Source organism: Rhinatrema bivittatum, chromosome 3 (genome assembly GCF_901001135.1).
Source record: "Rhinatrema bivittatum chromosome 3, aRhiBiv1.1, whole genome shotgun sequence".
Taxonomy (NCBI): Eukaryota; Metazoa; Chordata; class Amphibia; order Gymnophiona; family Rhinatrematidae; genus Rhinatrema; species Rhinatrema bivittatum.
Window position 1 is genome coordinate 148,240,571 of NC_042617.1, and position 12,342 is coordinate 148,252,912.

Here is a 12,342-nt window from a genome sequence, read left to right on the forward strand (position 1 = left end):
TCGAATGCTGTTAATGCTAAAAAGTCTGGGAAGATTATACACATCTTAAAATCCCTATATTGGTTAAAATAGTTCACTGAACAACTCTACCTGAATCACTGCTGAATTCCTACATTGCCTTTCTACTTTCTGAGGCCACTATCACAAACCACTCAAGGACCAGCATCTTAGGTGCAATGCCAAAACTTTGCAACTCCCTGTCTCTCAACATCAGACTAGCAATGGACATGCTACTAAAAACATAGCTTTCTATACCTGCCTTTCCAACTTAAAACTCAGCTTAAGATATGCACCTCTGGCAAATATGCTACTCTGAACCTCAAACACACTTATAATATGGGTATAAAACAATATTTCTTACAGCCCTTACATTATTAATGCCTACACTTCAGTAGATATATATTCTCTGATGTCCAACAACCTACCCCAAGTGATACCCAACCTAATTTTTATTGTTTAATTGGTTTTGAGAGTTGTGGTTATGAGCTGTTGTTAGTTCTCATTTATTTTTTTTTATTTGTCATTTGTTATTATTTATCATGGATATTCAATTGTACCTCACCTAGAAATATTGATAGGCGGGTTAAACAAATAAATTACACTGCAAATGTAATCATGCATCTGTATATGCGGTTGTATTTTATATGCAATCCCCATTTATGCTTCTGTCCCCTACTGTGCTGTATATGTCTGTTCTATTTTAACATGATTTGAGGTCCCTTGATGGAAAAGCATGAAATAAATATAGGATGATGATATCCTAGTCAGCTTACTATCTGCTCACTGTATGCCACTGCTGTCAGAAGCTGTCCAATAGCTTTGCAAATCGACATATAAATTATTAAAGGAAGGCAGCAGGATCATGGGATAGCCATGTGGCTGTATACAGACAGGAGCTTGTGATGCTCTTTGCTAAAACTTCATGTGCCTGCTCCCTGTTAAATAATGGACGGTGTTACAATACAGCTGTCCCAGCCTTGGCCCTAGTGCCTCTGAATACTACTATCATGTCAGTATCAAGACCAAAATGCAGAATGTTGGGGTACTGGTTTAAAATTCTGACCAATTCCAAACCTTGTAATATATTCAGTATGTTCCATAACGCTGCAATACTTAAATTATTGATGCAACAGTGAAATCGACTTTAGGGACCAGAACTTCAGATGTTTGCAAGTAAAGTCAAGAGCATATAATGAGCGGCAAAAGCACGTATCTGATAAAGATTTATGCCAAGAGTACTGCTGCTGTTAGAAAACAGAATTACAAAAAAAACCAAGTGCGAGACAATCTATGGCCTAGATTCAGCATTCCTGCGGAATGATGAGCTGCCACGGTAAAGGGGGCGGGGGGAGAAAAAAGGGGTGGGGGCGCTAGTGTGCAGCCAGCCACGTCACGGCAGTGCAGATTCGCCTGCCGTGGTACAGCCGTGCCGCACACTATCGCCTCCATAGCGCCACACTAAAAAGCGGTGCTATTTCCTGCGCTACTGCTGGCGATTAATGTCCAAAACATTATCGCCGCCAGCGGTGCCACCGCCCAATTTCCCTAAACCCCTCCCTAACTCCACCCCTTCCCCTAATTTTAATGTTACCTCTGCGATAAGCCCATCGTGGCGGGCGTTAGGGCGTTATCGCGAGCGATAACGCTCTAACGCACGTGATGATGGGCTATCGCACCTTGGACAATGACCCTATATATTTGAAATGTTGTGCTTTATTTTTGAACTGTGTCGGGTGGCAAGGTTCAACGGGTTTCTGCTACGCAAACTAGATAGGCCTTTTGGACTTTATCCGTCATCATTTATTAGATTACTATCAGCTAATATCCACTGAATCTGGTTGCCGATTAGCCAGCATATACGTTCCATGGGCTAATTTGAACTTAGGAACCATAGTGGACCACTCTTGTACGCTCTATTGGCAGAACTGGTTACGAGCTGCGATGGGGTATGTAGTGGATGTTGGGACCTGGATGACCAATCCCCAGTGCAGAGCAGGTGCTATCCCTCTTGTTACCTGGACACATAGGGCAGCAGCTTCCCTCGACGTTGATGGGCTGCACGCAGGGCAGAGGGGGGCAGCTGACGGTGGAGCACAGGGTCTGCCCCTGCAAGCAGTAGCAGTGTGTGCAGCTGTCAATGTCCCATCGCTCCTCATCAGCGTACGTCTTCCCACTGAAGTGACACACCACCTTCTTTGGTATCGTATCTTCTGCAGAAGGGAGACAAGCACTATTTATTTATTTATTTATTTTTGTGATCGCCTTACAAGACAATCTCTTCCCCCCAAATACAAGCAACACAAGAAATCTTCACAGGGACCTTTATAGGCAGTAACGTTTTCTCAGTTCATCAGTCAGTTCTCAAGGCAAAAGTCATTTGAAGATACAGCCTGGTGAGGCAGTCTATAAAAGAAGAACTTTTATAAAGTAGGAAGAACAACCAGAACCCCATATCCCCTGCAAATGTACTAAACTCACAAATATACCAGTTTCTATATGTTTTATGAACTCGTGTCAGAAGGGAAAAATGTCAATCATAGTACATGTTAAATGTCTTCCGAACTGCAAACTTATCTATGAAAGGTTAACAGAACAAAAATGTTGCCAAAATGTGGCAAGTAGGTACTGTACATTTCAAATATAAAACTTTTTGGTTTGGTTGCTCTGTGTATTTCTTCCTCGGTTTTTCTTATTAAGTAGTATAAATTTTAAATTTAGAATTAACACAAGAAATAAATCAAAATGTTCCACCTTCTCCTCCCTGCCTACCTCTGCAGCAGCAGGCAAAGAACCACAGGGTATGTAAAGGTTAAAATAATTATTGAAGTCTGGGAACCAAAGTAGTGATGCATGCTTTTCCAGCTTCTAAGGTTTAACCCTTTGCAGGCCCTTAGAATATACCAGTGTGTTCTAGGGGTTTCCATCTGCCTGATCCCTAGACTGTTCAGGGTAAATTTTTAAAGGCTTAATTGGAAACTGTGCATGTAAAATAAGGAGTTAACACAGGTGGGTTGGCTGAATCTACACGTTTGGTTTTCAGCAGCCAAAAAATATGTATGTGCTTTTACAGCCTGCGTAATTTTGGCCATAGTGAAAAGATGTGCTCTGGCAGATGGGGGAGGGGAGGGGGAGGCATTTTGTAAGGGTGCCTGTAAACTACACACATACATTTCGGTTTAAAAAATGGATTTGTGGAGCTGTCATAAGCCATGGTTTTCTACTCACATAATAACCTGAGTACTTTGTATTTGAATATCCCATTGATTTGCATGGGCTTAAAAGTAGAAGCGTAACAGGATGTTAACTAACTTACGGCTCGATACAGTAAGGCCGCGGTAAAAATAGTGCGGCAGTGTCAGGCGCACCCTTCCTCCCCGCACCCACAGTTCTCTTCACTAACTCCCCGATACTCTCCTCTAATCGCATGCAAATGCATGCCGCGGCTGTGAAGCATTAGGGAAGGGTTATGCCCGCGCAACCCATTTTACTGTATAGGCGCTGTAACAGCGCCTATACAGTAACCTGGGTGCGCTGGTACCTGTCATTTCAAATGACATTTGAAATGACAGGCACCAGGAAGTGTAAAAAGTGTAAAAAACAAAAAACCTGTGTGTTATATAAAAAAATAAAACAATTTTAAATACCTGTCGGAGGGCCGTGGGTCCAGGCGGCCGGTGGGCGGCGGGCAGCCATCAGCGGCATCCGGTAGTCCCTTCTCCCTTCCTCCCTCCCTCCCCTGCCTGGATGAGCGCCAAAATCGCACGGGCGGGGCAGCGGGGGGGGGGCGGCAGCAGGATCCGGGAGCGGCGGGTAGGCAGCAGCGGGGTCCGGGGGGGCAGCGGCAGCGGGGTCCGGGGGGGCAGCGGCAGCAGGATCCAGGGGTGGCAGCGAGATCCGGGGAGCGAGTAGCGGCAGGTGTTCGATCGGGCAGGCAGGTAGGTGGCAAAATAAAGATGGCCGCCTGCACGGGAAAATCGTGCAATTGGCCGCTGAAGACGTGACGTCACACAACGGCGTGACGTCACACAACGGCGTGACGTCACGTCTTCAGCGGCCAATTGCACGATTTTCCCGTGCAGGCGGCCATCTTTATTTTGCCACCTACCTGCCTGCCCGATCGAACACGCTGCCGCTACTCACTCCCCGGATCTCGCTGCCACCCCTGGATCCCGCTGCCGCTGCCCCCCCGGACCCCGCTGCCGCTGCCCCCCCGGACCCCGCTGCTGCCTACCCGCCGCTCCCGGATCCTGCTGCCGCCCCCCCCGCTGCTGCCCCCCCCCCCCCGCTGCCGACCCGCCCGTGCGATTTTGGCGCTCATCCAGGCAGGGGAGGGAGGGAGGAAGGGAGAAGGGACTACCGGATGCCGCTGATGGCTGCCCACCGGCCGCCTGGACCCACGGCCCTCCGACAGGTATTTAAAATTGTTTTATTTTTTTATATAACACACAGGTTTTTTGTTTTTTACACTTTTTACACTTACCATAGCAGGCCCGAGCCTTGCTACTTTTTCGTTTGTTTTTTTTTTTGCTTCGGGAGGAGGGGACCGGACGGGGCTGCAGGAGACCGGACAGGACCAGGGCGGGTAAGCAATTTTTTACACTACACTACACTAACTCCTACTAGGGGGAGGCGGTAAACTAGCAGGTTAAGGCCGCGGCAGAACAGCGGGTTACGGAGGAGATAATATCAGCGCCCGTTACAGTATCGCAGGGGAATAGCTAATTCCTTCATTATACAGCTTTTTCGTTCATTTACATGCTGGGTGCGGAAAGGGTTTAGGAAGCGCTAAGGACGCGTGAAACTGGAGACTGTATCGCTGGATGGCCTTACTCGTCTGTATTGTGCGCTCCCAGCACGTTACAGACCGGGAATCTTTAACTCAACGTTACTGTATCGACCTGATAGTTAAAACTTAAATGGGATTGAAATGAGTTTCCCTTGACGAAAGCTATCTATGGGAAAGTGTTAAAGACACCGGTTGCAATATGTTCAGAATTTAGGAAATTTTATGAGAGGCTGTATGAAGCCAAGATAGGAAATGCAGTTAACAGGGAACAGTTTATGCATGAGCTATATGCTCAACTTATTCATCAACTGACGCAGAAATCTTAAATAGGCCTAGTTCTAATTTAGGAATTTTAATAGTGATTAAGACCCTGCCAAATTTCATATCTCCAGGTCCAGATGGATTAGATACATGTTTTTATAAGATTCTTTTTTTTTTATTTATGAATTTCAAATTACATAGCCACATTCTTAAGACAAGCAAAGGCAAAGCAGAGGGAATATTCAGATTACCACAGAGAAAATAAATACATAGCCATAGTCCACAGTAAAAGAGGGGGTGGAAATATAAGCATTATGGGAGTTGTAAACAGGAAAATGGTAACAATAAATAACAAAAAGCATTAACTTGCTAGATGGTCATGGCAACATAATTAAATGTAAACATTACCTTCAGGCACTACAATTGGAGACTTCTTCTAGTCAAGGAATAACCGCAATTGGTCAGGAATAAAGAAATGATATATATATCCAGCATATGTGACAACACACTTACAAGGGTATCAAAGCAAAAAAATAGCACCCATAGACAAAACTTCCGTCGCATAACAAAGAACAATTTCCTTCTCTCCTGTGTAGATTTAACTACATCTGGATAAATTCCAATGTGTTTCCCATAGAACAAAGATTGAGCTTTATAAAAGTAAAATTTCAATATCATATTCAAGTCTTGCTCGAATACAAATGAAACCAAGAGTCTCTCTATTTTCAACATCTTTGATGAAACTCTCTAGTAAAGCAGACACATCCAATGGAGAGTCAGATGCCAAAGATCGAATATTCCCTTCTCTTCTCCAAACTGTCAAAAAAATAAGCTTTACTAATTGGTGGACAACTCTCAGATGGTAAACCTAGAATTTCAATGAAATGTGTCTTTAATGTGTCTCTAACAGGAAACCTTGATATCTTGGGGAAATTTAGAAAGCGCAAATTGAATCGCCTTGAAATATTTTCAAGCTGTTCAATTTTCTTGTGAACAGAATTCTTATCTTGAATTTGAGCAGCATTTACTTTCTGAATATCCTGCACTTGTTTTTCCATATTGTCTACCTTTGATTCAATCAATGAATCCTTTGTGAATGAACTTCATGGAGTTCAGAGACTGTTTTCACCAGCAAACTGAGGTCAGAAGCACACACACCAAAACTGTCTAAAGAATATCTAAAGAGACTTCAATTGGTCTTATCAAAGTTTCTAGGGGACGGTTCAGGAGAAAAGCAGATGAAGCTCCACACTGAATGCTCCACAGGATGCTGCCAACTAGCAACATGTCCTCATTTCCCCCAAATCTGCTGGCATCTAGCCGAGGCAATTCTTCTCCAGCAGTGGCCCCTCCCAACAGAATAGCCATCTTGTCATCTTCCTGTGACAACCTCAGTGCTGTGTTGTTGGAGTGTCCGGCTAAAGTTGGGGAAGGCATTCAGGAGGGCTTAGAGTGATGTCCAGAGGATCTATAGCCCCCGATAGAAAAAGCAATGGAGCTCTCCTCCCTATTCTCACCCATCAACCTTCAGATCAAATTATCCAACATGCACTGACCAGGCAAGACCACCGGTTTGGAGGGGTATTGCCTGGGCTTGCCTTTCCACTTAGGTGGCATTACTTGCAGGTAAAATATCTCCGATGTGCACAAAGAGCCTAGCAAGTCACCATATTGGCTCTACCCCCCTGCCTCCACGTATATCATTTTTAAATGATATACGTGGAGGGAGGGGTAGAGAATTCAGGTTGACCTGAGATGCTTATATGGGTCAATACCTACTTTGGATTGTATGCCTGATACCCTAAAGAATGCTATTATCATCATTATACCTAAAGCAGGAAGAAATTTGATGGACTCAGCTTCTTATAGGCCAGTATCATTGAATCACGATATAAAAAATGCTAAAAAAAAATCGTGAACAGATTAAAATATTATTCCCAAATTAATCTTCCTGTTATGCTATGCAAGTGGTCTTGGGCTTTAGAAAAGGGCTGAATAGTCTGGATGCCAACATTTCTCCACAGAAAATGCTTTATTCACAGTGAAACAATCAATAACACTTCACTAGCTCCTACCTGATAAGTCTTTATGCTCCCTGAGTCTATCAGGGCTTGTATAGAGACCTCTTCCAGCTCAACTGGGATCACAAATTTACTAAGTTCAGGGCGAGGAAATATCTTCAAAGTTACAACTGTAAGATGTTAGATGGACATCCATAACTTCTTCTTCAGTCCAGGGACATCCTTTGGTGACGTGCCCTCTCTCCCCTTAATGAAAGCATGTCTGTGGGTCTAAGCTCTATGTCCATCGCTTCTCTGGACATTTTGCTTCCCAACTGCAGACTTTAGGATCCAGTGCCGAACGTCTCTCTTGTACCATGGGATGCTCCAGCACTGATTGAGCTTGATATAAGGCATCAGTGACTTATAAGGCAGATTCAAGGGTAAGCTTTGAATGCTGGCGTAGCCACCCTCTAGTCTATAAACTGCTCCAAGAGGATGAGGTTGGCCACTTCCATATCAGTTTTTCCTTCAGGCTGAAGTCACTTCCATTCTATATCTTTTAATTAATAGAAGAAGTTCCTGGGACTTTCTCCTGGGTAGAGGTTTCCCTACTGGAACCATTGTCAGTACGCTTCTGGGGTACACCCTGCTCTCTCAAGTGTGGCACCTTTAACCTCTGCGTAGTTGGCCTTTCCATCCAAGTTTTCCATTTGAACAGCAGTCTGGATGCTGCCTGTCAGTAAATTGCCCAGATAGGTGGTCTAAGTAGACTTTGGCCAATCTGCAAGCCAGGCAGTTCATTCAAAGTTCAATAAGAAACAGTCTTGGGCTTCTCCTGGACCTATCTTAGGTATCATGTGGTTCAAAGGGGTAGATCAGGTTATAACAGCTTGCAGGGCTTCCACCATGTCCATCAAGGAAACCTGTTTGCTCAGTTGATCCTGCAGTATTTGCTGCTGGGCACCCTGAACCTGTATAATTGTTTGTAGTTGCTCTTGCAAAGCTTCTGTAATCTGTCCCAAAGAAGCCCACTGCTTATTCAAATTCTTTTTGTAGGGCTTGTACAACTATTTGCAGGTGCTGTTGTCACTCTGCAAGGGTCTGTAGTATTTGCTCCAGTTTAGCTTAGTGTGCCCTGGTACCACAGAGACATCTCCTCCTAAAGGGTCGCTGCCCTGTTCAGGAGCACAGAAACAAAACCTTTCCCCTTTGCTTCTTGGCTATTCAAGCAGGGCTAGTAATCTTAACCTGCTGTATTTGACTCTTGGGCTGCTACTGCAGCCAGGCCCAGGGAAAAAGAAAAACAACCCCCCCCCCCCCTTTTTTTGTTTCTCTACTGGCTTGGCTCTCTATCTTTGCAGCGCTTAAACCAGAAATCCCACTGCTACCACCATATGTAGTACTGTGTGAGTGGTCTTGGGCTTTAGAAGAGGGCTGGAGGACAAAATTGTCTGGAATCTACCTTTCTCCACAGAAATTGCTTTACTCATAATGAAACAAACAATAACAGAAACAGCCTGCTTACCTCAGCAGCTGAAATCAAACATTCATAGTCTCAGTAAGATATCTGTCTTCCTCAAATGCCAGGGCCTTTCTCCTTCCTATTAGACATCCTCTCTTAAGCCCCTGCTCAGGGAAACGTCCTGGGCCTGTGCCTTAAGGTGGATCAGGCTAAATGTCTTGTCCTGCTCTTTTAAGGGGGTCTTGATATACACTTCTTTACACTCTTCTAGACAGATGGGCTTTGTTTATAATAAAAGTTCTAGTATCAGTTTGCGTACCCAGCTCACAGCTTTAGAAGTTGAATGATCCAAGACCTAATGATTGTTAGATTTGACGCCGAGAAAACATTCAACAGGGTATGTTGGTTATTCTTAAGATATATATATTTATATGCCTTCCAAATGTAGAGCCCCCCTAGGCCTCCAATAGATGGCCCTAGCTCCCTGCCCTTGGGTTAGCCAGCTGTAGAGGGGCATACCATTCTGAACAGCACCTTCCCAAAGGATTTGTTGGAATGGAGTGCTAGTGCACAAAGGAGGGTTAGGAGAGAGCAGCGTGTGGTCACTTGGGTTTGGAGTTGAATGAGGAGCTGATTTTTCTTACTCTATGATTTGAGTTTGGGCCTATCGACCTGACATTTCGTATGGGAGAAGGATTCCTTTCAGTGCACCCCTGGCCTATCAGGGATTTGCCTCCAATTTGGAAAAAGAACTATTGTTAGTAGTTCTGAAGATATACTTTTGGGACTTTTTTTTTCCTATCGTGAGAACCTGGTCTTTTCTGGAGTAAGGACATTCCTATATCCAGAAGCTAAGGGCAAGATGACCTGCCTGTGAAGGAGCAGCAGTAACTCATCACCTTAGAGAAAGCTTTGGACTTTGATAGATTTTTTTTGCCTTTTCCCCTGAAGTTGGAGAGGAAGTGTTGACACTGCACTTCCTCACCCTGAAGCCGGGTTGGAACAGCCCTGCATGTGTCCCTCAAGAGACTTTTCTCCAAGAGAGGTCCCAGGAGGAGTTTGGAGTGCAAAGTAACAGTGAGAAGAGCAATGATCTTTGGAGATCCATCACTAGTATCTCCACCTTCAGGGACACGGGACATGGATTGGGGTTTGAAGACCAGGACTCTCGTGGATCTCAGGCCTGATTGTTTGGAGGAAAAGGGGTATCCCCCTCTCACCTAGGAGTACCCTGCTCCACTGGGACACTTATCCATTCACTTCAAGGAGGAGAAAGCCCTGTCCCAAGGACAACTGCACAGAGAGGGACGAGGAGTCTAGTGAGGAAAAGGACCCAGTTCTAACACAGATGTTTCTTGGAAAGTTTTTTTTCAAAGTGACTGGACTTTATTTATTTTGATGAAACCACAGTAAACTTTAATTTTTGAACACTCGTTACTATGGTGTGTCTGTTCCCCTGCAGCATTTTTGTCATGAGGGGTGCAGTAACACAAAATGGAGAAGGATTCCAGCACATACCCTGGTCTTAGGAGGCCAGTGTCCTTCCCAAATATTAAGAGCTCACAACCAAGGCAAAAATGGATTCAGCCCTGGCTCTATGAGAATTCAGTCATCACTCTGAATTGGGGTTACATAAAGAAAGATATTTTATTATATAAATGTTCTATATACCAATCCTTCAGCTCAGATGGCATTCATGGCTGCTTAGTAGAGCTGTTTGCATTATGCAGAGATACATGGCAGGGATACCCCCTTTCCCCATGTTTGTTCATTTTGGAGCCGTTGATTTGTAGAGTGGAAAAAGAAGAAAGCACAACAAGTATTGCAATAGGAACAGATCCCCAGCAATGCTTTTGTTTGCTCATGATGTGTTGATGCTTTTGTCAAAGGCAAGTGATCTTTACCTAAAATTCTATCACTTTTTGTCAGCTATGGAGATTTCTCAGGTTTAAAACTAAATTTAGACAAATCAGAAACCTTAGGCATATATAAGTCCTAGAGAGGGTTATTAACAAACAACTAACGGAGTTTTTAGAAGACCACAATATCCTCCACACTCAACAGTTCGGTTTCCGTAAAGACCGAAGCACCGAAACCTTACTAATAGCCATGACAGACACCATACTTAAAGGTATGGACCACGGAAACTCGTACCTACTCGCCCTACTAGATATCTCAGCTGCCTACGATACTGTCAACCATCAGATACTAATGACACGCCTAACAGAAATAGGTATCGCCGACACAGCCCTCTCATGGCTCTCCTCCTACCTCACACACAGAGAGTATCTAGTAAAAATCGACAAGCACGAATCCTCACACATACCTATCACGCAAGGCGTACCCCAAGGATCATCCTTATCCTCCACCCTATTTAATATTTATCTCATACCCCTATGCCACCTCCTCTCCAAACTAGGCCTGAAATTCTTCCTGTATGCAGATGACGTGCAGATTCTCATCCCGTTTCAGGGATCCATAAAAGAACCTTTGCAACGCTGGGAATCTTGCCTCGCCACCATAAGCGCCTCACTATCCAAACTCCATCTAGCTCTAAACTCGTCAAAAACAGAATTACTCGTCATCTCTAAGCAGCCTGAACGTTTCACTCTCCCCATGCGACAGAACACTCCTCAAAATACAACCACAGCCACCCCTCAGACCCAGTTTGTAAGAGATCTGGGCGTCTACATAGACCAACACCTAAGTTTCAAACCCCACATCAAAAATCTACTAAAGGGGGGTTTCTATAAACTTAACATCATAAAAAAACTCAAACCCCTCCTCCACACCCACGATTTCCGCACAGTCGTACAGACCACAATGCTCACAAAACTAGACTATTGCAATTCCCTATTACTAGGACTCCCCGCCACCACCATCAAACCCCTCCAAATTCTACAAAACTCCATGGCTAGAATCATAACAGGCACACAAAAAAGGGACCACATCACCCCATACTATAAGACCTACATTGGTTACCCATCTCCTTCCGCTCACAATACAAAACCCTCACCATCCTTCACAATTCCCTACACAAACATAATCACACCTGGCTCGACGAAATGCCTCGTTACCGTTCCTCCGACCGACCCACAAGAACAACCCATGCAGGTACTCTACACACCCCATCTCTAAAGGCAGCACATTCTACTCACACCAGAGAGAGAGCCTTCTCCGTCGCTGGCCCCACCATCTGGAACTCCCTCCCCACCCTCCTACGCCAAGAGACATCCCTGCAAATTTTCAAGAAAGGAGTCAAAACATGGCTATTCCGACAGGCCTATCCCGACACAAACCAAATTTAATTTCTCCCCAGCCCCCCTGTTCGAACTTCTCCACCCCTTCCTATGTTTCCCCCGCACCACCCATGGATACCCTAGAAGAAACAACATCCCCCCCTACTGCTTAATTTATCTCTTTTTGATCATGATCGGTTAATGTGTCCTTTTGTAAGAAATAGTATTTTGTTCTAAGGTTACATTGTTATGGTTTTACGTATATTTTATTCTTTGTACATTGTTTCATTGTTTTATTGTATCGCCCACCTGAGTTCTTTGTAAACCGGTATGATGTGCTGCACGAATGTCGGTAAATAAAAGTTAATAAATAAATATATATATATATATATATATATATATATGTATGTAAGATATATGGTCAGACTTTCCTTTAAAGTGGCCTCTGATATGATAAAATATTTGGGAATATATATTCATAAAATTCATAAATTTTGGTATGTTCATAATATGAAACCTATCAAAACAGAATCTGAAGAGAAAACACAAAGCTGGCTGAAATTCCCAGTGTCACTGCAGGGTAGAATAGCT

General features: G+C 44.1%; 1 protein-coding gene across 1 annotated transcript in view; it reads right to left on the reverse strand.

Moving 5' to 3' along the window:
• Positions 1 to 12,342, reverse strand: part of LOC115087101 (cysteine-rich motor neuron 1 protein-like) — a 661,264-nt gene that overhangs the window by 23,164 nt on the left and 625,758 nt on the right. The window contains 1 exon segment of the mRNA XM_029593829.1: positions 2,016 to 2,210. Coding sequence (XP_029449689.1) covers positions 2,016 to 2,210 — 195 coding nt within the window.